This window comes from Merops nubicus, unplaced genomic scaffold (assembly GCF_000691845.1).
Source record: "Merops nubicus isolate BGI_N331 unplaced genomic scaffold, ASM69184v1 scaffold38947, whole genome shotgun sequence".
In the NCBI taxonomy this organism is placed as follows: Eukaryota; Metazoa; Chordata; class Aves; order Coraciiformes; family Meropidae; genus Merops; species Merops nubicus.
Genome location: NW_008619107.1, coordinates 12523 through 34566, shown reverse-complemented (window position 1 = coordinate 34566; position 22044 = coordinate 12523). Strand labels below are relative to the sequence as shown.

General features: G+C 45.7%; 1 protein-coding gene across 2 annotated transcripts in view; it reads left to right on the top strand.

Moving 5' to 3' along the window:
- The window catches only part of UNC80 (unc-80 homolog (C. elegans)), a 127401-nt gene that overhangs the window by 96156 nt on the left and 9201 nt on the right, over positions 1-22044 (top strand). For both annotated transcript variants that reach the window (XM_008943665.1, XM_008943664.1), the window contains exons 49-59: positions 1830-1865; positions 2213-2431; positions 6371-6571; positions 8684-8807; positions 11095-11220; positions 13069-13192; positions 13930-14136; positions 15673-15857; positions 16744-16909; positions 17775-17954; positions 19901-20039. In XM_008943665.1, the coding sequence (XP_008941913.1) occupies positions 1830-1865; positions 2213-2431; positions 6371-6571; positions 8684-8807; positions 11095-11220; positions 13069-13192; positions 13930-14136; positions 15673-15857; positions 16744-16909; positions 17775-17954; positions 19901-20039 (1707 nt within the window). The remainder of the gene's footprint in view (positions 1-1829; positions 1866-2212; positions 2432-6370; positions 6572-8683; positions 8808-11094; positions 11221-13068; positions 13193-13929; positions 14137-15672; positions 15858-16743; positions 16910-17774; positions 17955-19900; positions 20040-22044) is intronic.

Here is a 22044-nt window from a genome sequence, read left to right as displayed (position 1 = left end):
GTAGCAGAAGTTCTGGATCCTTGTGGTATTGTTCTGAGACTGAACAGCAGTACAGGCTCAAACCGGATGTTGGTTGAGACTTTCAGAGACTGGCACCTCCTCTAGTTTTCTCTTCTTCCCTTTCCTGTTTCCTTTTCCTGCATCTCTATAATCTCTACCTCCACATTGGTCTGGGGGTTTTTGTAGTTACAGATAGCAAAGGAGTGGGCGGCAGAGGATTTGAGAGAAAAGGAAGAATGACTGGGAATATTTTTGTCCTTCTTAGGGGAAAACAAACAAACAAAACAAAACACCACAAAACACAAAAAAAAACCCAAAAAAGCACACACACAAAAAAGTCACATGTAAGAAGGAAATAAGGAAGGAGATGGCACCAGCAGACTGTAATAGTGCTCCTTGGCTATATTGGCCATTCCAATTAGGCTGCTGCAAATTACACAAGGCCACTGGACAATTTACTCAGTCATAGATTAAGCTTAAGAAATCTTGTTGCAAAATGCACCCAGAAGCATTTGGGACTATGAAGGTTTTCTTTGCAGTACTGCTTGCTCTTCTGGGCAGCCCTGTCTTCTTCTGGCCAGACTATCCCTCACTGTGCTTCAAATGTGAATGTTTGTGCTGACCTGGAAAGGGAATTGTCCCCTGGAAAAAGCTGGAGTAGCTGTTTTTCCAGAGCAGAGAATTTCCTCTGGATTTGTCTTTTGTCTGTAACAGCTGATAGTTGAGTATCTGCCCAGCCAATAGTCTCGTATGATACTATGGGCTGTAGAGGACTGTAAATCAGGAACACCCTTCTGGCAAGAAATGCTTTTCAAGTTATTCCTTGTCCCTTTATTCTTCTGAACAGAGATAGAAATCACCCTCTGCATGGATCATCAAAGGGCTATTCTGTCAATTTATAGATGTGTAATGTTCACATCTTGGCTGCTAACCCCTGAAATCGGTCTGTTACTTTAAGACCACTTCAGGCTTGGATAAAACACAACTTTGGCTTTCAAACCCAGACCTCAAAAGCAGATGAACCCCTTCATGCCCAGTCTGAAGTGGATATATGCCATTTACTTCTACCTCAAGATTGCCCAGTCTAAAGAAAATAAGGTGTAATGGAAAGTGGTGCGTTATTATTTGTCTGATGATTTTGGAAAGCAGTTAATGTGTATCTGCTGATAGGCAATGTAGAGACTCCTAGTGCTGTGTGACCCAGACATCTTGCTTTACCTTTCCAGATCCTTCTGCTTATCAAACATTCGGTCTCTGATCAAAAATATTTCTGTATGGCTACAGGTTTCCTGCCCTTGTTTCTTCTGTTGCGTTATCATTGCAGCAGACATCTGCTACCAACAGCGGGAGCCTCATGATGGTAGAATGATCACTGTCCCAGCCTTGGACGTGTTAGCCAAGTGCTGCAGGGTTTGTTAATGCTTTCTCGACAAGAAGAGGCAAGAGGAAAATGACAATAAAACAAACAAAAAAACCCATGCTGAGGTATTCTTTCCACTAGGTGAGCTCTGGCTTCATGAAACAGACTGAGCACTGAGGTGAAAAACAGTAAGAGAAATTGCTAGGAAGAGGCTTCTGGGTTTTAAGCCTGAATTTTTCCTTTCATAACAAGGGCAGTAACTGTAGGAATCTGTCGTTTGCTGCTCATTGGGAGGTAAAGGCTATTCCATATGGTCACTATGTGTAGCTGTTGTTCTAGTGACACAAGATACCACCCTGCCCATGGTGAGTGTACTTCTGGGCTAGAACAGTGTCACCTTCTTTCAGAAAGGCACAGTTTAGGCACAATTAAGTTGCTGTTTACAACCACACCGTTTCTGTTTCTCCAGGTACCCAGAACAGGGAGCCAAACTACACTTCATCAGGTACAGTAAAATCTCCACCCAATCTGTCCTGACATGTGATGTTCCCCAGCAGTTTCCAGGTCTGCTAGATCACACCCACTGTTGCTGTGACAGGCAGCCTTTTATTTAGGGGAGGGTAACAAAGGATATCTCAGATAGAAATTATTTACAGTTTTACAAGACTTTGCAGATTACAACTTCCCTCTTTGTGTTTTTTTTTTTAATTATTTATTTATTGCAGAGCCAACTATTTTTCTTTACAATTGCAGCCAAAAGCATCAAAAGCAAATTAAAGAGATTGTTATACTCTATCCCTGCTGTTATACCACATACAATACTTCCTATTTTTCTTATTTTATATCCTCCAGAGAGAACCTTCACTTACTGGAGGAGGGTCAGGGTCTTCCCCGAGAGGAGCTGGATGAACGAATTGCCAGAGAGGAGTTCAGGAGACCGCGGGAGTCACTGCTGAATATCTGCACAGAGTTTTACAAGCACTGTGGTCCAAGGCTGAAGATTTTGCAGAATCTGGCTGGTGAGCCTCGAGTGACTTCTCTGGAGCTGCTGGATGTGAAGTCCCACATGAGGTATCTCAAAGGCATTCTGCTTTCACTTACTCATTTCAGGGGGATTCCTTTCTTTTAGCTCTTAATTTTTCATGCTAGCAGACCGAATCACTTTTAGGTAGTGTAGTCGCATGTTACTGTCTGAAACATGCAGAGCTTGGTCTGGATGTTGCTTAGATTGTACCTGATACTGCTTCTGTATAAGGAGGGTTTCGTATGCTCTCCTCCGGTCTCATTCAGACCCTCATCTCCAGTGGGTGAAACAGCTCTGTGGAAGCCCATCTGATACATCAGAGTAAGTTGCAGTGAGGAGCAAAGCAGATAAGCTCTGGGGTGGGGAAGGTGCCTAGCTGGCTGAATACAATCTTTATCCTCTCTGGTGACACTGGGCGTCAGAACCAGCTGCTAACAAGCAAGAAAGGCAGAGCAACCACTGCATAGTATTGCATAAATGCCTGACAGACAGGGGAGGATGGGGCAGAAAGCATTCACGGGACCACCACCCCAGCGTGTGATACAGCATGTGCACAGGTCTTTCGCTGAGGGGCAGCCCTGAGCCCAGCTCCCTGGCTGGGTGCCCACTGCAAACTGTTTCACATGATGCTGACCCAGAAGAAGCTGAGCATAGGGCCGTCTAAGCACTTTGGACCTGGTTCTCTTCTCTGTGTTTGTTGTTCATGGTAAACACAAAATAGTATAAGTTGCTATTGAGAAGTCTGTCCAGATGTAAAAAGACAACAAAAACTGGGACAAGAGGGAAGGGGCCTGATTCTGTTGTCAGTTTTTCATTCATTTTCAGGGGAAACTCCTTTCTCACATAGTATCCCCTCAGGAAACATAAACTCACTAGGGTTGTTTCATGGTAAGATGTGTCTCAATGAAGACAGTACAGATACTCTGAGTGAGCCACAGTTAGCACTGTTCTGACTAGCACTCATCAGAAGGAAAACTGGGATTAATATGAGGTGGTCCTGGTGTATCCCTCGGCAGGGGGTCACAGGGAGACAGCTATCTGAATTCTTTTATGAGACACAAAAATACTTCAAGATCATTCTTTGAATACAGAGTACTAAGAGGCAATTTTTATGGCCTAAGCCAAGTAGTAGAGTTTTAAAGTAAATAGGAAAGAGAGCAAAGCTATCTTGAGCTGTTTGGGACTGGCCTCAAAAGCAAATTAGAACCACCTTAACAGTAATTTATGCTGCTCCCTGAACCCCAGGAGGCCATTCTAAATGTGAATTATTCCCTTGAGTGCTATACTTTTTTCCTCAGAAGTACCCTGTAAAGGAAGATGACAGGTGACAGATCCTAGCAATGCACTGAACTAGCTCTGTTCCTGCCCCTCGGCCAAGGAAAACCCTCTAAAAGCTCTTCTACCTTTCACATACATGATATAAAAAAAAGGCAAAGCCCCTTAGTTAGCAGATTCTAACACAATCAGAGATCATTGGATTCAGGCTGTCTCTACAGAACACAAATATGACATTGATTTAGGACGCCACAAATGCACAGAATTCCTGTGGGAGCTGGGAGGTGGGTTTTGTTTGGTTTGCATGTTTGCGTATGAATGAATGTTGCCTGTTGCCCCCCTCTGGCAATGTTTAATAATTTAGAGGGTAATTTTAAACAAGAGATATCTGTTTCCACAGATTCGTGTCACTCTTATGTAGTGCTTAGCTGCCAACAAACTGAAAACCTGATGGACATGGCTGCTTTTGCAGTGCCACCTTTAACTTCTTCCCAAGGCACACAAGCCTCAGAAATCAATACATCTGTTTAGCTGCATTACAAACTCCATGACTTTTAGCAATATAAGCCTGAGATAAGAACTTTAATCTTATGTTAGAAACAAAAGTGAGATTAGCAGGAAAGATTAGATTCTTGGTTAGACATGTTGGGTTTTTTTAATGATTTCAGTGGGAGTGAGGAACACGTGTCTGATCAATGAACTTTATTTAGTGCAGTAAAGTAAGGGGCTTCCTTCTTTTTACTATCCTAGCCTTACATTTGTATGTAACATAAGAATGCTCTAATCTACTACTGAGAAGTATTTGCAGTTTAACAGTAATGTGAGATCTTCATTTCTACATGTTTTTATATCCCAGGGTAATTGAGTTTAATTGTTCTTAAACTATTTTTATGCTCCTCTCTTAAAAGATGAGTTTAACAAACTTAAATCCATATGTACAGAAGGTGTTATTCATGTACTTTCTGGAAAGATGATTTCTTGTGAGAAGATTTCCATGGAGCAGAGTCACATTACATGGTAATAGCTGGCAAACACTGCATTCTTTTCAAGAGAGAAGGTCTTTCCTGGTTAAAGGTTCCAGCAGTAAAACTAAGGGATTGGTTTGCAGAAGATAAAGAGTTGGGCTCTGATTCTTTTGACTCCTAAGGAGCCCTAGAAATAACTGCTTTACTGACGTTGGAACCTGAATTCTTCTATCATAGTTAGCCCTAAATAAAAGCAAACATCATCCTGATTCTTACATGAATTAATTTCACTGGCTGGATTTAACTGCTGTAGGAAAAAAACCTTAGTTCTAAGTAGAGAGCAGATTTACCAGAATGTGATGTGACAGCAATGGTCCTGGGAGGCTGACAGATGCCATTTCAAAGACTTCAAGAAACCAAGATAATATGCTCATCACTCCAGACAGGATGCAGTCTCACCCAATTCTAGCTTAGTCTGCAAAACTCATGAAGATCTTTTTGGACCCAGTGAAAAGGGAGATGCACATCCAGTGAGCTGTTTATCCCAGTTTGGGAAGATAAGAATTTTCCAGGTTGCTTATTTCTGCATGAATGGAACTAGAAGATTAATTGAGATTGATCTCTCAAGCTGGATGAGATGGATCCCACATGTTATAATGCATAAGAAAGTTTTCTTATACCATTATGTGCCACAGACACTGTATTGCCAGAAAGAAATGTAATTATATGATAAGTGAAATTTAATAGTGTTAAGAGAACAGACCTAATCCCAAGTAGGACAAGGTAGTTGTAAAAAGTAATAATAAAGAAATATGAGATAAAGAAACACTTTTATAGCACTTTTTGTTAATCTGAGGAACTCATTGCCCTTGATATTGCTAGGCTGATTTTAAGGAGAATAGAAGCACGTGCCAGTATTTGAAGGCATTTCAGAAGAAGCCCTCACAATACAAATAGCATTGTGCTGTAATGTCCACCACAAAGTCTGTTGATGTTTCAGGGAATATACAGGTTTCTATCCCTTTTCTTAGTAGATGTAGCTTTATTATTTGTCTTTGTCTACTGCAAATATTCAAATATTTCAGTAGGTCTTCTTTGTCAAAATGCAAGTGTAAGTTAAATGTTGCTGCGCTACTTCACAGTCAATACAGCAAATGCCATCAGTGAGGCCATCTGGGAGGGTTAGAAGAAGCAACAGCAACACAATCTGTAGAGGTGTTAGGAGAAACAAAACTGCAGGGAGTAATCATAGAAAGTACATGCTGTGTAAACCTGTGGGATGGCATATTATTTTTAAAATTTAGCACCTGAAAATTGCACAGTGAGTCTTCTTCAAGTGGTGATGTTGGGAAACAAGCACCAAACTAAATCACTCATTAACTGACATACAGGTGATGTCAGGTCTGTGTTTCACAGGCACTTGCAATGTTGTAATCTTACTAACAACTCAGGTATTTTGCTACTAGCTACGCAATCCTGTGACTCCTGATGTTCCTTTGGTGCGTTTAATATCAGTGTAAGATATCCTTTAGACCATTCACATGCACCTAAACAGAAACAGGGATTCCAGCAAAAGAAACTTTACAGACCAGGAGTTGTGGTATTGGGCATGAGAGTTCAAGTAGCAGCACATTTGACTGCTGCATCTTTTTACTAGGCTACTGAAGATATATCTGTTAGTTCATCAGCACGTGTGGAGAAATGCAAGTTGTATTTGTTTTTCCTCTTAAAAATCTCTGGTTTTAGATTGGCAGAAATCGCACATTCCCTGCTGAAACTGGCCCCTTATGACACGCAGACGATGGAGAGCCGAGGTCTCCGGCGCTACATCATGGAGATGTTGCCCATCACTGACTGGACAGCTGAGGCGGTGAGACCTGCCCTTATCCTCATCTTAAAGAGATTGGATCGTATGTTCAATAAAATTCACAAGATGCCTACTTTGAGGTGAGCGGGTATAATGGAAACCCTCTGGGGTCCATTTCTGATGTTGCAAGCCTTGAAGTGTGGGTATGTCATCTAACTCAAACGGTCATGCTGCAGTGAACCTTTACAACATAGCAGAGAATGCACAGATGGTTTTTATCGCTGTAAATGTGTGTGTTTATGTTGACATTTCTGTTTTGTCTTCTGGTAGCAAGAGAAGAAATGCATGGTTATTGAGAACTACAGAGAAAACTTCCAGAAATTTCATTTTTTCTTCTCCAAAATAAGTCTTCAGATTTGTATCATCTCACTACCCTCTTCATTTATTTTAGCTGTGAGCTGAGGAGAATAAGGTTATGTTCTCTGCAAAGATATAAATAGTCTGGAGCTGTGCAGTAGCTTCCGAATGCTCCTCAGTAAAGGGAACAGAACTGCATCAACTCCTAGTCAGTGGCTAGTGAAAGCCTGGTGCACCCCACAGTACCACTATGGTACAGGCTTTTGTGACTTTTAAGAAGTATTCGATATGGAGCATTCCTACCTCAGAGCCAGTGATACAAACCAGTCCAGGTAGTATAAAATCTTTCAGCTCCGTGGATTTTCCAGTGATCTGCATAAAAAGAGTCATTGGTCTCAGTCACCCTCATGGGCATATGTCCTCAACTACTTGATTCAGTTACTTCATTGGCAGTCTCAGCTGAGAAGCCAAATGATGTTAGAGAACACCAGAATTTAGGACTCAGACACAAAACTTTAGGTCCCAGTGGGAATCATGTGTACCCAAGACGGAGCAAACAACAAGGAGGCAATCTCTTCTTTCTGGCATCACTATCACTTTCCTTTGGCTAACAATCTGCTTTAAGAAACTCCTGCCCTTGTAGGGAACTTAGAGGCAAATATTTTGATGGTTTTCCTTCCTGCTAGTTTGATTCTCTGCCATGTCTTGCCTGCTTCTTGCTCATTCTTTCTTTTCTTGCTCATACTTTGTTCTGCCTCAAAGGCAGCTTAGGGGTCTTCCTGTTCCTGAAGATCTTTCATCTTTGTGTAAAGTGAATGAATGCTCAAAAATTAAAATTCCCATCATAGTCTCACTGTCTGTGGCTGTTCCTATTGCTGGCTGAAAATGCTCTTCTGTATACAAAGGGACAGAAACAGCAAAGCCACTGGACCAAATGCAGCACCTACATTTAAGCATCATCGGGCCAAGAAGTCTCTTAAGAGATGGGGCTGGTTGCCAGACCCGGGAGCCAAAGATGAGGTGTATATTGGTCTGCATAAGAACTTATGCAGTGAAGTGAACACTTGAACGCTAGTAAATACCTGATCCTCCATGTCTCTCTAAGGAAGTCCACTGTGGAGCTTGCCTAGGATATTAAGTTTTGAACTAACAAGTTAGGCAAGCCTTGTCTTTCTGCCCCAATAAGAGCACAGTCAGATGTTAGCTTGAGAACTATACTTACTGCAAAGAGTCAGTCCCCAAGATGAAGGTGTGAACCACTTTGATGTTACCTGTGTTGTGTCTGCTTATGTGTTTGGAAGGACTCCATTCGGTGTCTGTCACAAGCCCTAAAAGCTGTTTTGTTGAAAAACCCAAAGTGTCAGGGAAGAAAGGATCCTGGAATGAAGGACCTTGGTGCTGGTAGGGAATGAATCAGCCTCCTGCACAGGGTGAAGAAGGTAAAGTCTGCACTACTGGCCCACTTTATATTTAGGGCAGACCAGACTGCAAAGTAGCATTTGCTAGGAGTGGATGGAGGTGTCACTGAGTGGGGAGCACTGCTCAGCTGTCCTTTTCCCCACACAGACACCTGGGAGCACTGTCGGGGGGCTCCCTTTCATCCCCCCTCCACCGGAGGGAAGCGGAGGGGGTGAAAGGGCCCGTCGGCGCTGCTGCTGGGAGGGGGCCCGTGCAGAGCCCTGTGCTGCGTGCCCCGTCCCTCCCGAGGGCCCGCTGTGCTCAGTGCTCTGCGGCCGAGCCCTGCCTCCGCTGCGCACGTTGTGCTCCCCCGGACGTGGTCGCTGTCTGCACCGTTCCCGTGGGCGTCCCTGTCCCTGTGTGTCGGTCGCCGTGTCTGCGAGCGTCTGGTGGGGGCAGGAGGCCCGCGGCTAACGGCCCCTCCTGTTGTATTGCAGGCGCCAGGTTGAGTGGGAGCCTGCCAGCAGTTTGATTGAAGGGGTTTGTTTGACACTTCAGAGGCAGCCAATCATATCCTTCCTGCCTCACCTTAGGTCTCTGATCAATGTGTGTGTCAATCTGGTGAGTAGCCGAGCGGCGACCCCCCTGAACCTTTACTAAACCTCCCCCTGCTGTTGACTTCTCTGGACTGAGGATGCAGTTCATTCCCATTCCTGTCATTTTACCTGTCCCCCTGACCCCTCGCAAGGGGACTTCGCAAGTGACACTAGAGATAGCAAGGTTCATTTTTGAAGTGGTGCATGGGGAGATACAGTGACCGGCAGCAACGGTCAGGCGATTTATTCCTGTCGCTTCCCACGCACCACTTTGAAGATCCACCTTTGCCAGACCGAGCTGAGAGCTGAGGGCTGCAAGTTGGAGAGTGGGGTGGTGGAGACTGCACACACCTGGTAGAGACGGGGAGAGGGTGGCACTGGGGATACCTACCGTCTCCAGTGGGGAAGGACCCTGAGGGCTCTGTCAGAGGCCATCAGGTGTTGGCTAGTTAGAAGGGTTGACGTGGCTGGATTCACTCCACTGTTTGCAATGTCCCTGGCTTGATCTAGTACAGGTTTGCACTGTACAATGTTCAGATCCCACTCTTAGCAGAATTTAAGCTCCTAAGCGTGTTACGATAGAGACGTGATACAGATGGAGTCTTGCCTGGTCATTCAGTGACAGATTGTGGTGTTTCTGCAGCTGGTACACTGGGGCAAGTCCCCAATTTGATATCAGCAAAACTCCAGCCATTTGGACATGGACATGCTTTCATTCTGTGTGGAAAAATTACAAATAAAGGGAGGAAGACTGCACTTGCATTTTTATCGTTACTGGGGTTTATAGCATTTTCTACTTGGAACACAAACGTCGTAACTTTTTCTAGCAGCTACAGAAAACCACTCGGGGTTCACCAGTGCTCTAAGGGGCTTTAAAAACAATGATTATCAGCTAAGATGCAATGTCTGGTTTTGCCTGGTTCCTGTCCTTCAAGTCCATTCAGCACTCATTGCTGCAAACGCAAGGAAGCTCCAACCTGTCAGATACCCTAAGACTTACTCTTTGTTCAAGCAGCGGCAGCTGCTCGGAGGTACTGCAAATCAGGGCCCTCAGACTACAGGGGGAGGCTGCTACAGAGTTAGCTCCAAGACAAGCTCAGAATGGACTTGCATTTTGGCAGGCAGGCATGGCCAAGTGAATCATGCCAGCAAGCTCTCCAAAGGGCCTGCATTAAGAATTAGCCAGTGCTCTAAAAATAGCAGAAAGCTCAGCAGTGCTGAAGTGCAGTCATCATGCTTACATTCAGCTGGCTGGGATCATCAGGGAGAGCTACCAGGAAACGAGGTACTCTTACTGTCAAGAGTATTTTACCTTTAGCTGTCAGAACTGTGGCCACTGTGAGCTGTGGGAGAACCCTGGACTGCATGCTGTATCATGTGTAGATCAGTTGCATCATGAAGACCAAAAGGAGATCAGCCAGGAAGGTGAGGAGATGTCTAAATGAGAACTATAGTGATATAAAGAAAGGGTTCTGCCTCTTCCCCTTTCTAGCCCTTTGGTTTTCTGACAGAAGAGTGGTTGCTGCCTTTTGCCCCAGGCTGAATTTGGAAAAAAAGAGTGTGGTCATCTCCCCTCAGCTGAAGCACCTGCCAGGCGCTCCTGTCATCTAGACGTGTCTAGTCATGGAGATAAACAGGCATATACTGGCCTGAGCTTTAATTCCTCATGAGGACACATCCAAACCAGTTCAAGTAACTCGCCTCCAGAAGTGCTGTTTTCTTGTGCTGATATTTCAAGGAGATCCAGACAAGCAGGTCATATGCAGGTGACTCTGCTTCAGACATCTGGGGTCAGCTGAGATGACTCATACTCTTCCTAGAGTTCCTAGACTGTATTTGAGAGGAATCTGAACATTGTACAAAACCCGGCTTGGGTCAGACTTAGGACATTATTTTTCAAGTAGATCAGCAAGAGAAGGGAAAATACGCCCAGTTTCGATGCAGACTTTTTGCTTTGATGACATATTTTTATTTGTTACAGTGGTTACATGACATATCCTCCAACTCTAACCGTTCCACCGGTCCCGTGCTGGTCATTCAGGGCTGGTACCGGGTACATTTATAAATGTACCAGGTTACCTGTGCACTCCTCCCATCCTTGCTGATTCCCTCTCCCCTCCCTTTCCCTGCTAGAACTCCTCCTCCTCACTGGCCCCAGCTCCCACAAGGACCACTGGGGGGGCTGGTTCTCCTAGATCCACCCCAGCTCAGTGCTCGATGGAAAGCACCTCCATTTCACTGACGTTGGAGGATATGGCATGGACGAAACTGTAAGTAGTCAGTTGTGGTGATGTGCTCTGTTTGTATTGCAGGTGATGGGAGTGGTAGGACCCTCCAGTGTGGCTGACGGATTACCCCTTCTTCATCTCAGCCCTTATCTCTCGCCACCTCTGCCCTTCAGCACAGCTGTTGTCCGGCTTGTAGCATTGCAGATACAGGTGTGTCTGCCCTGGCCTGCGGCCAGGCCTGTTGTAGCTTCTGGTTGAGACACCAACTCCTCGGTGCTCTGTTTTTTTTCTGCAAAAGCTGGGCAAAAACTGTGGAACATACACCAAAAATGAAAGAGAAGCAACATGTAAATTCTCCTTTCTCTTTGAAGGCTTGAACTGAGGTCAGAATTCACCTGTTGGGGCCAAGCCCACAGCAGGCATCCATCAGCTTAACACTGCTGTTGAAAGTCCAGGGAGTTCGGCTGATCGATGCTGTTTAAAGCTCTGACGAGCACGTTAGGATTCTCTGCAGGATCTAAGGAGCTAGCATAAGCCTTCTGCCACAGGGAGATGGTCCCTGGCTCGGGTCACATCCGTGCAACCCTACGTCTTTTCCTGCGGGACCACGTGTGCAACTAAGAGTGGAGTTTGTGCTCTTCTGCTCTTACCTGAGCTGGTCAGACAGTGTGCCAGCTCAAAGAAGCAGGGCAAGTTGGCTTTTCAGCTGCTGGCTCAAAAGCATCCTTGTTGTCCAGAGTAAAAGAATTTCATCACTGTTCCTTTCTCATAACCATGCCATAACTACTACGGAGTCTTTCTGCCTCTGTACCCCTTTCCCTCCCCACTGGCAGGAAATCAGGCAGAATGGTGACCAAAGAAGGGACAAATTTCCTAATCTAGCTCCAACTTGCATTTTTAAGTGTGCATTGGCACATCCAGTTGAACACTTGAGCAGGTATTTCTGAGCAGTAGGGCGGCTTGGGAAGGAAGGCTTACAGGGACCAAAACACAGTGCACGAGGCACAAAAGGACTTTTTGGTACCAACTGACACAGAAAGAGAACACATTTCTTCCCACTCTGAGGCAATTGTTCTTTATTCAAAAGCAAAAATGGAGCCACCTTTTCACCTTCTCTGAAAGATTTTCTTTTTTTTTAAAACCAGATCCAAATGAATAATTTTTTTTTAAAGTACTGGGAGTGTTTACTTTACTATCCTCTTCTCCCTGTTCACTTACTCATGGGCTTTAAATATAAGGAAAATCAAACATGTCAGAAAAACACATGAGCAGTAATTCCTAATACTTCCAAAATAGCAGTACTTCACACCCCATCAGGAAACATCTTCTGGAATTTCTCAGCCCAGGTCAGCAAGCTTGAGGGGATGCCAGGTTCAGTTGCATCTCACAGCTAAGCCTGTAGCGACTTGGAGGCTGTAAATGAGCAGCAGTTCTAGTGCCAATCGTTTGTATTACCTCTACTGACAATCATTTGAATTACCTCCTCTAAAAAAGATGAAAGAGCTTTCAGTTTAGGCTTGGCTATGCATCAAGAACTGAAGGTGCAACTGGTTATTTTTCAGGAGTTCATTCTTTGCATTAGGGAGGATGATTGGGCAGCACAAAGTGAGGCAGAACAAAAAATGTGTTCGAAAATAGCCTCCACGTTTGGACAGCAGAATATTTAGATTATGTCACTCGTGCAACGTCTTCTGTTCCTTTTTTTTATTCCCCGTAGTCTGGGTCAGATCCTGATGCCATTCACAGCAGTGCACAGTTTAGGACTCACACTCAGCTGACTCCTGCAGGAAGCATCCAATTTTGTTAAGGATATCTATGAGTTAGGAATCTGGACTTCTTACATCTCGGCTATGACAAGAGCAGGTGGCACCTATGTTACTCCATGAAGTCCTTTTACTCCTGACTGAGTGGTCTGAGGTCCTGTAATTCAACCAGGGCATCGGTGCTGGTGGTGTACTGTGTAAGCAGGGTGCCCAGGGGATCGTCGTTCCCTGCAGTAACTTGTGTGCATGATCTGCTGATGAAATCGTTTAATCCTTTCTTATTATTACTGCACAGGCTTTGAAAGAAGATTTCCCCCTAAGCCATGTCGTCTCCCCATTCACCAATCAGGAAAGAAGGGAAGGAATGCTTTTAAACCTACTGATTCCATTTGTGCTCACAGTAGGATCTGGAAGCAAAGGTCTGACTAATTTAACAAAAAGATTTTTTCTCCCCCTTTTCTGACAACTCATGTTTGCACTTTCCCTGTCCTCTGTTGATCTTTTATTTTTATTTTTTAATTTGGTTTTCTGTCACTGGCAGTGTGTCAGCTAAGTGCCCTTTGGGTCTGAGATTGAAAAAAGCCCCACTGGGAGAAGCTGTTGTTGTCATTTCTTCTCTTTGTTTCAGCTGTGCCATGGTTCTGGAGTCAGATCTTACACAGATGTGCTCCTTCTTTTGAAACTGGAGGGCAGGGCAAGACAAATCTGTCGTAGCAGAAGCCACAGAGGGGAGCAGAGGTCACAGAACTTGTGTGCCCCTGTGGATCACGGTCTGCCCAATCCGTGCCACTTGTCTGGCACAAGTCCTGCTCCTTGCTTTCTTCTATAGAGAGTAAATCATTGGTAAATCCCTGAATGAAAGCAAAGAGTAAAGGGAGAGGGGAATGTCCAAAGGAAATGAGCTTATGAGACCACTGAAACGGGACATTTCTTTGTGCTATGTAGCTCTGTGTTCATGTGTTTGTGTTGGTGCTAAAATAAACTTTGCCTTTGCTTGCAGGAGGAGAAGCAGCATAACAAGGTGTGGGGGACGGAGTTTTGGCTTAGGGGACGTTTGAAGTTGCACCCCATTTTGGAACTGAACAGGGTCTTTCGGGTATCTTTGATGGGATGTAGCCTGATCTTTCTCTCTCTCTCCCCTCCCAACGCATCTCAGACAGCCCCTGGCTGGAGCAGCCTGAGGTCCTGCTGCTGCTCCAGACGGTTATCAATATCCTCCTGCCACCTCGCATCATCAGCACTTCCCGCAGCAAGAATTTCATGCTGGAGAGCTCCCCTGCCCACTGCTCCACCCCGGGGGACGCGGGGAAGGACCTGCGGCGGGAAGGGCTCGCAGAGTCCACCAGCCAGGCCGCCTACCTGGGTGAGTGATGGCCTCTGCTGACCACTGAGAAGAGGCAGAGATAAAATGGAGCGCTCAAGACTGTAGACAGCACCAAAGAAAACCATCTCAGGCAGGAGCTAATTGAGCTTTTTAGAGTCGCTTTAGGTCCTGACCTGAAGAAGGGACCGGGCTAGAGCATGAAGCCAGGAGTATCTCTGGGATGTATTGCAACAATGAACAGTGTCCACCCTGCAGCTGGGGGAGATTGCAGCACAGCTGGAAGTCGCTCAGTTTTCATGCTGCCAGAATATAGCAGTGAAGCCCCAAAAGGCAGGTCACACTGCCTGTCAGCCCCTAACATCACAGCTTCACTAGCCCTTGGCTAGATGGGGTGCAACGTGGTGCAGCCTGGCTGCCTGCTGGCCCTGCCCGCTCGCACTCCTCACCGACCGGTGTTCCCTCGGCTCCGTGCCGTTGCAGGGCAGTTGTATATTTTCTCACATATGACTCAGGTGAAAGGAAAGGAAGAATAATCAGACTGGCGATGCAGCAGCACTGCAGGTTATCGGGGCTATATGGGGAGAGCTTTGTATCAAAGCTCTCACTCCTTCCGACTGCTTCTCTGTTTCTGATTTTGTGAGGGCTTTTACCCAGCAGCTCTTTTATTCAGGTCTTTGTTAATCCATATCTGAGGAATAAGGTAACACTGATGGAAAAAAAATGACAGCTCACCACCAATTTAGCCCCTAACCCAACAGACCTGGACACGGGTGTGTGATGGCTGAGATGTCTTGGCCATCCCATCAAGAAAGATGCAGCAGTAAACCTTCCCCCAACAATTACCAAGGCCTCCCTGTTTGTTCCAGACCAGAGGAGCATGGAAGGGGGCGATTCCTTGTCTCTCCTGTGAGCTAACTGTTGGTCAGTGCCCGCTTTAATACAGAGTGTTGCTTTGAACCTCATCCCTGTTCATTTGTAATGCAGTGCTCTTGTGAATTACAACCCTGGGCTTATTGGACCATATTTTTGTGTAGATTACAGTTTGACCATGACTCACACAGCTGCACTGCTAGAAAGGTTCTTTTCATTACCTCATAAATAACCTGCAGGTTATTGTGCTCACAGGGTGACTCTGTGTGTGGATATGCTTCATCAAGACTTTTGAGGCTGTCTGATCACCCAGGGGTCTATTCCCCCCGCCCCCCATCCACCCAAGCTGCTTTCAAAATATCTGAATTCCAGGAAGACAGAAGAACTCTGCAGGGAGTGAGAGGGGAAGCTAGAGCAAGAAATTACAGAGGATCTTAGGTGTGAAGTAGGAAAATTTCTCTGGAAATGGGACTCTCAGTCCTGATCCTAAGGTGTTTATTATGAGAAGGCTGTCCTCCTTCCCTGCCACGTTTGGAGACTGATAGAAAAGGCAGTTGTGGCTCTGAGGTCTGTGGGTGTGCACGTGCATGCATGCATGCCTCTGTAGGTTTGTGCCCACTGTGCCCCCCCATTCCTCTCTCAATGCTTGTGAGGGACACTGATAACCCCTCTGACTGCCATTTGCCGGTGTGTGTTCCCCTGTAGCCCTGAAGGTGATCCTTGTTTGCTTTGAACGCCAGCTGGACAGCCAGTGGTACTGGCTGAGCCTGCAAGTCAAAGAGATGGCCCTGCGGAAGGTGGGAGGGCTGGCCCTGTGGGATTTCCTCGACTTTATCGTACGAACACGGATCCCTATCTTTGTGCTCCTTCGGCCCTTCATCCAGTGCAAGGTAACAGCTGCTTTGGCTCCTGATAGATCTCCCCCCGAAGGCAAGGTAGCCTTCATTCCCCTGCAGAGAACAGAGGAACAGCACTACCCGAAGAACTGCACGTTTATGGAGGGAGTGGCTTTTCAGAAGTTAGGAAGTTGAGAACCCTTTAAAACTAAATCACAAGGCTTTTTCCTAGACAACACTAAGGGGTATGCTAGTCATATAGGAGCTCTGATCCTTGGAGTCCAGCTAACCCTAGTTCCCCTGGATGGGAAAGTACTGTCAGGCTCAGCCAAGAGATTTACATGTGGGCTTAATTTTGCAACAAAGGCACTCAAAGCACTTGGAAGTAGTGTGGACACTCAGCCTAAGAGAGGGTTGGCATGATTGGCAGAAATCTAGAAATCTTGCTTCTGCACAGAGCTGGGCAATGCAGCTAACAGGCAGGACCACTCCACTTTCCATCTCTTGGGTGAAGGTTCTGACAGGACTTTTGTGGGTGGACAGACAGCTGCTAGACTGAGGTGGCCAGGACTTCAGTTAATTCACAGCTCTTCCTTGCCTACCAGCTAGACTAGCACATGGCACTCCACTTTATTTAGCTTCCCACGTATCACCACTTGGAAGACTAAATCATCTTGGAGGAAGGAGCTGTCTCATGTCTGAGGGTAGAGCTTAGCATAGAGAAGTTCTTATCCCCATGTACCAATGTCAGTGAGATTTTGGTATCTGTTCAGTCAAATGGAAGGTTGTCCCTGAAGGACAGGTGGAAACCTAGCTCAAGTCAACAACCTCATGCCTACAAAGAGGACACTGTTGGCTGTAGGCTCATGCTGGTCTGGAGACTAGTCCCAGTTCCCTGGGCGTCATTTCCCTGCAATGCTAACGTGTCCCACTTTTGCAGCTGCTGGCCCAGCCAGCTGAGAACCACGAGGAGCTGACTGCCCGGCAGCACATTGCCGACCAGCTGGAGAGGCGGTTCATACCGCGCCCGCTCTGCAAGAGCTCCCTCATCGCCGAGTTCAACAATGAGCTGAAGATCCTGAAGGAGGCAGTGCACAGCGGGTCTGGTAAGGAGGACCAGGCAGAGCTGAGGGCCACAGCTCAACCTGGCCAGCTGGCTTGCCTGTAAATTAACTGCCTGCTGCCTAGGAGGGGCATGGGGTAATGCACCCACGCCCTGCCAGCCTGTCCCTGGATCAGGCCCTATTCCTAGCCCAGCTTGCCACTGGGCAGCCAACAGAAGTCCAGGTTACTTGTGAAGTGCACCTTGTCCCGCTTGTTTTCTCCACTCAGTCAGAGTCCTTGTGCACCCCAACCTGCAGCACCCCAAGCTGCTACTACTCAGCTGTGAATCCAGTGCTGCTCACAGTCTGTCTGGTTGGCAGCAGCAGATCTGTCTCCTCCTTTCTCCTCTTGGCCTCTCTTTGATTCTTCTGTACTGTGGGGTCCAGCTCAGCGTCCCTGAGCTGAGGGTGCAGTGAATTCTCTCTCGCATGAGGAACACTTTTGTTCTGTAGTAGTCATCCTTGTTGCCACGAGATGGCAGCCGCTGCTTACACACGGCAAGAGATTTTATGTGCTTTGTTCTTAGGAAAGCAAACAAATCAGAAGAAAATGCCTCAGCCTTTTTTCCTTGGTAATCATGGAATGCTTGGGGTTAGTAGGGACCTTTAAAGATAATTTTCCTTTATCCTAAATGTTGAAGCTGTTCTGGAAAATACGGCACCAAGGTTAAGGGAGGAAACCAGACTGAGTAAGAAAAACAGAGATTTTGGAGAGCTGAGGTGAGCCCAGGGCAGCTCTGTCTGTCTTAGCACCCCTGAGCTGCTAGTCCGGGCAGAAGCAGGTGCCCGATGAGACCGGAGTGCTTGGCTGGTCATTGATGGCCAGTGCCATCGCCAACTTGGGTTTGGTTTTCCCACTCTTCCACAGCTTACCAGGGGAAGACGTCGGTCAGCACCGTGGGCACCTCCACCTCCGCTTACCGCCTGAGCCTGGCCACCATGTCCCGCTCCAACACGGGCACCGGCACCGTCTGGGAGCAGGACAGCGAGCCGTCCCAGCAGGCCTCGCAGGACACCCTCAGCCGCACCGACGAGGAGGACGAAGAAAGTACGTGGCTACCGATTCGAGCTAAGCCCCAGTATGGGATGTTGATGCTCCAGAGGATGTCTGGGAGGAGAAAAGTCTCTGTCCCAGTGTGAACAAAAGGGCCACGAGTCTAGGAAACTGGTGTGGTGGCTACACAGTTCCTGGTGTTAAAGCTTGGGTTGTTACACACCTCCTCACTTCCCCCTGAGCTCGGGGTAGGGAAAAGGGAAGGACACGGGCAGAGTTCTAGTGTGTGAGACCCGGGCTGTCACGCAGTCCTCACAGTGCTGAGTAGGCATTTGGCAATCAGTCCTCTCTTTGACCTTCATCGTGACAGTAGGCAGGGGCTGTGGCTGGCTCGTAGTTAGCATTCTGTTCCTTCAGGATCTTAGCACTTCCTGCTCATCACTTCTGTCCAGATGCTCTGACGTGGAATATGTTGTCCTTGTGCTGCATAGGATCCAGCTGTGGCTCTCTGCAGGGTGGAATATCTGTGTGCATGTGTCACTCCACTAACAAAGAGGAAATGAAGCCTTAAACCTACTGAGAACAAAAAGCTTGATCTGCCTTTTGGGCAGCTGGTAGGTTCTGGAGCTACCAGGCTTTCTGGTGCCAGTTTAGGAGGAATGGGATGGTGAATCTTTTCAGGACTAACTTGCAATGACCTGAATGTTGCTTTGTCATTTCAGCTGAGTTTCATGTTATTCTTGGAATTTCGCCTTCTCTCTGCTTCTGAGCTGTCCATCTGCTTCTGAGTTGTCCATCACTGAAAGCCAGGGTAGAAAACTCTGCTCATATGTCATCAGGCTTGGGTTTCTCCCTGATTTAGCAGGGATACTGTCTTTGGGTGCTGCAGCAGCTGGTTGCCTCACTGCCCGAAACTCGGGCACTTCACTTCTGTATTTGAGGACTGCAGACTCTTCCCCAAAGACAATAAACAAAAGGATTGAGAACGGGTGGCTCAAAAGAAAAGCGTGTGCAGTCACAGCAGAACTGCATTTTGAGAAAAAATCAGCCTGAAACTTTGCAGGCCCAGCCCAACTTTATTTTAACTGAGTTCAACACTAACCATTGTAGTGGCTGCCCAGTACTGTACTGCTGATACCTTGCTCAGATACTCACTGTGACAAACTGGCTTTAGCCTCAGATTATCTTCCTATTTGCTTGAGGCCATATTACTTCAGCCCTGACTTGCCTTAATGTTGCATAAAGTATTTCAGCATACAAAAATTGGAAAAGGTCAAAAAGAAAGGAGAAAATGACACAAAACTTCCCCTTTGTTTTATTTGTGCATTTGTAATTAGAAGTTGTGTTAAAAAACACAATAGAGTCATTTTTTTCAGGTACTGTGTGTCATTTGAAACAGCACTGAAAATTTCAAGCAGTCCTGATTATAATCCAATTGTCTGCATAATTCAGTTGCAGTATGACATATTTGAGTCAATTTATCCCATTTTTTGGTTACATTTTCAAAATGAGTGTTCCGAAGGGTGTCAGTTCTGCATTTTGCTGTTATGTATTTTATCTCTCATAACAGTGCTCTGCCATATCATAGCAGTTTTTTTTCGCTCCAGCAGAAAAGGTCCCGTTACAACTCTTCTTTTTTTTTTTCCCAGAAAGCACTGTATATTAACAAACAATTTATTAATCACAAGAATTAAGCCCTAGTGGAAGCTGAATTCCCCAGACACATTTTCCTGAGAGCCATATAAGCTGAAAGCAGACATAAATCCGTGCCCCGTGGGTGCTGGGTTCCTCATCCTGCAGGTTTTTATGCACGTCTTTCTGAACCGTGACTGTAAAAGCTAATGGAAGTATTCAAACACCCAGGCTTGGGGGCTTGGTAAGTAAATGTCGGGTACACCGTTGGCATCCTGTTATCTCCTGACAACTGTAAATACGTAGGCGGGTTTTGGGGTGGTTGTTTCCTCTCCTTTCCCGTTTTTTTTCCCTTTCTTTCTTTCCAGATGACTCTCTGAGCATGCCCAGTGTGGTAAGTGAACAAGAAGCATACCTTATGGGTGCCATTGGGCGGAGGCGGTTCTCCAGCCATCTCTCCAGCGTGTCTGCACCTCAGGCCGAGGTGGGCATGTTGCCCAGCCAAAGGTAACAGCATGGGCTTTTCACCTCCCCCGTTACACTCGCGAGAGCAGAAATGGCACAAGTATGTTACGTGCACATCCGAGGTGGGGGAGGGTAGAGTCAGCGCCAGCACAGTGATGCTAAGTGTCTTCATCCTGAAATAGTGTTGGACCTAAGGTGCAGGGCTGGAAATCAGGATTCTCCAGGATGATCTGTGCTGTGTAAGGTCCATAAGAACAAACTGTCATCCATAGAAACCTTCCTCTTGGTTTCCAAAACCCTCAGCACTATTATTTTCCTCTGCTACTACTGTGGATAGCTGAAAGAAAACACAAGACTTTGGGGTTATGCATTGAACCAGGGGACTGTACACAATTTGTGTGGGGAGGAATCCTGAGAAGCTGGGAATAGGGCAGAGAGAGGCATCCTGTTTGATTTACTTTTTCTTCCATATAGTCTTTGTCCTTCCTAGAAGAGTAACTAGCTCATGATAGGAACTAAATGTCAAGCTCAAAGATGAGATTTAATGCTTTTTAAAACCAGAAAAATACCTGTTGACAGAAATAACTTTGAGAGACTTATTCCTGGTTAACATGGAGTGGCAAGTAGGAGATTGGAATTTAGGAAATGTGCATTGTTAGAAGATGTAGAGAGAAGTTTTGCATTTAAATGTGATTTTTTCCCCCCCTAAGTAAGCAAGTTTACTGTTTTATTTGTCTGTAACATAGTTATCCAAGGATATCTGACAATGGAGAGATTAATTTATGTTACTTCTTTTGAACCTTTAAATTATAAATTCTATGTTATCTCTTGACCAGCCTTGGAAAATCAAACAACATTGTTCCCTCCCCAGTCTTGCTTGGAATTAAAGAAATAACCTTGATACATGAAGGAAAAGTAACAGCTGTGGTACATACCAGCAGAGATGGGAGAAGTGATTTACAGGAGAGAAGTTACACAGATCTTATCTCAGAGTTTTCACAAAAGGGCTTACAGAAACTCATTTGACTTGAATTGAATCAATTGATTCTGTCCCTTTGTTTCTTGAAAAATTAATATGCAAGACTGCATTTTCCTCAATCTTTCACTGCCATCTTCAATGCATAAACTTCATAAGAGTCACAGCTGACTGATAGCAATGTTTGCTTTGTGCAATCCCAAGTCAAGGTGATGCTGAGAAAAAAAAAAAAAACACAACAGCAAACAAACCTTTAATTACAACAGAGGTCTGCTCTCCACTTCGTAAGTGCATGGTACACCAGGAGAATCACTTTTCATCTGTGTAGGGGAAGTACAAGCTCAACAAGCATAACCACAGTCCACAACGTCAGGCCCTTTTTAGTTACGGATGGTCTCCGGGCTCTCAGACTGCCTCACAAATGTAAACTAATTAATGTTAAGTAATATTATTATTGCTTTCCTGTTGGTAACCCAGCACACTGCTTGCTTGCTTTCTTCCATGCTGAGAAGGCTGCTCCTGCCCGAATGGCTGAAGTGTAGAAAAGCAACATGGTTGTGTACTGGTTTGCTAGGATCCATGCCAGCTGTTTACTTAGTTTCATTGCACTACGAGACCTTGTTTTCCAGATGTTTATCCTTAGAGTTGTAGCAGAAGGAGAGTGATCTATAGCTCATGGGAGATGGATTAGCCCTCCCTCAGGAAGAAGTGGCTCATGGAGAAAGGGGAAGAAAAAAGCTTTCTATGAAGCTGGAAGTAAATAGAAATGAAATAAATGGAAATGCTGCAGGAAAATGGCTTTGAAAACAGTTCCCTGCCCTTATTTCCTGTGGAAACACATCCCACCGGACTTCTCAGCAGAGATGTAGAAGTCTCCATGTAGTGTAAACTCCTTCTAAAGACTGCTCCTGTTATCAGATGTTCTTTCAGCTCCTCTGAGTCATATATGTGCTGTTGAGCGTGCGAGACCAATTATTGTTACCGTCCTTTTTTACTTTTTTTATTCCGTTGATATTTTTTCCCTTGAAAACAGAGACAATCGCATGCTTTTTGCATTTTCTTTCCCTTAAT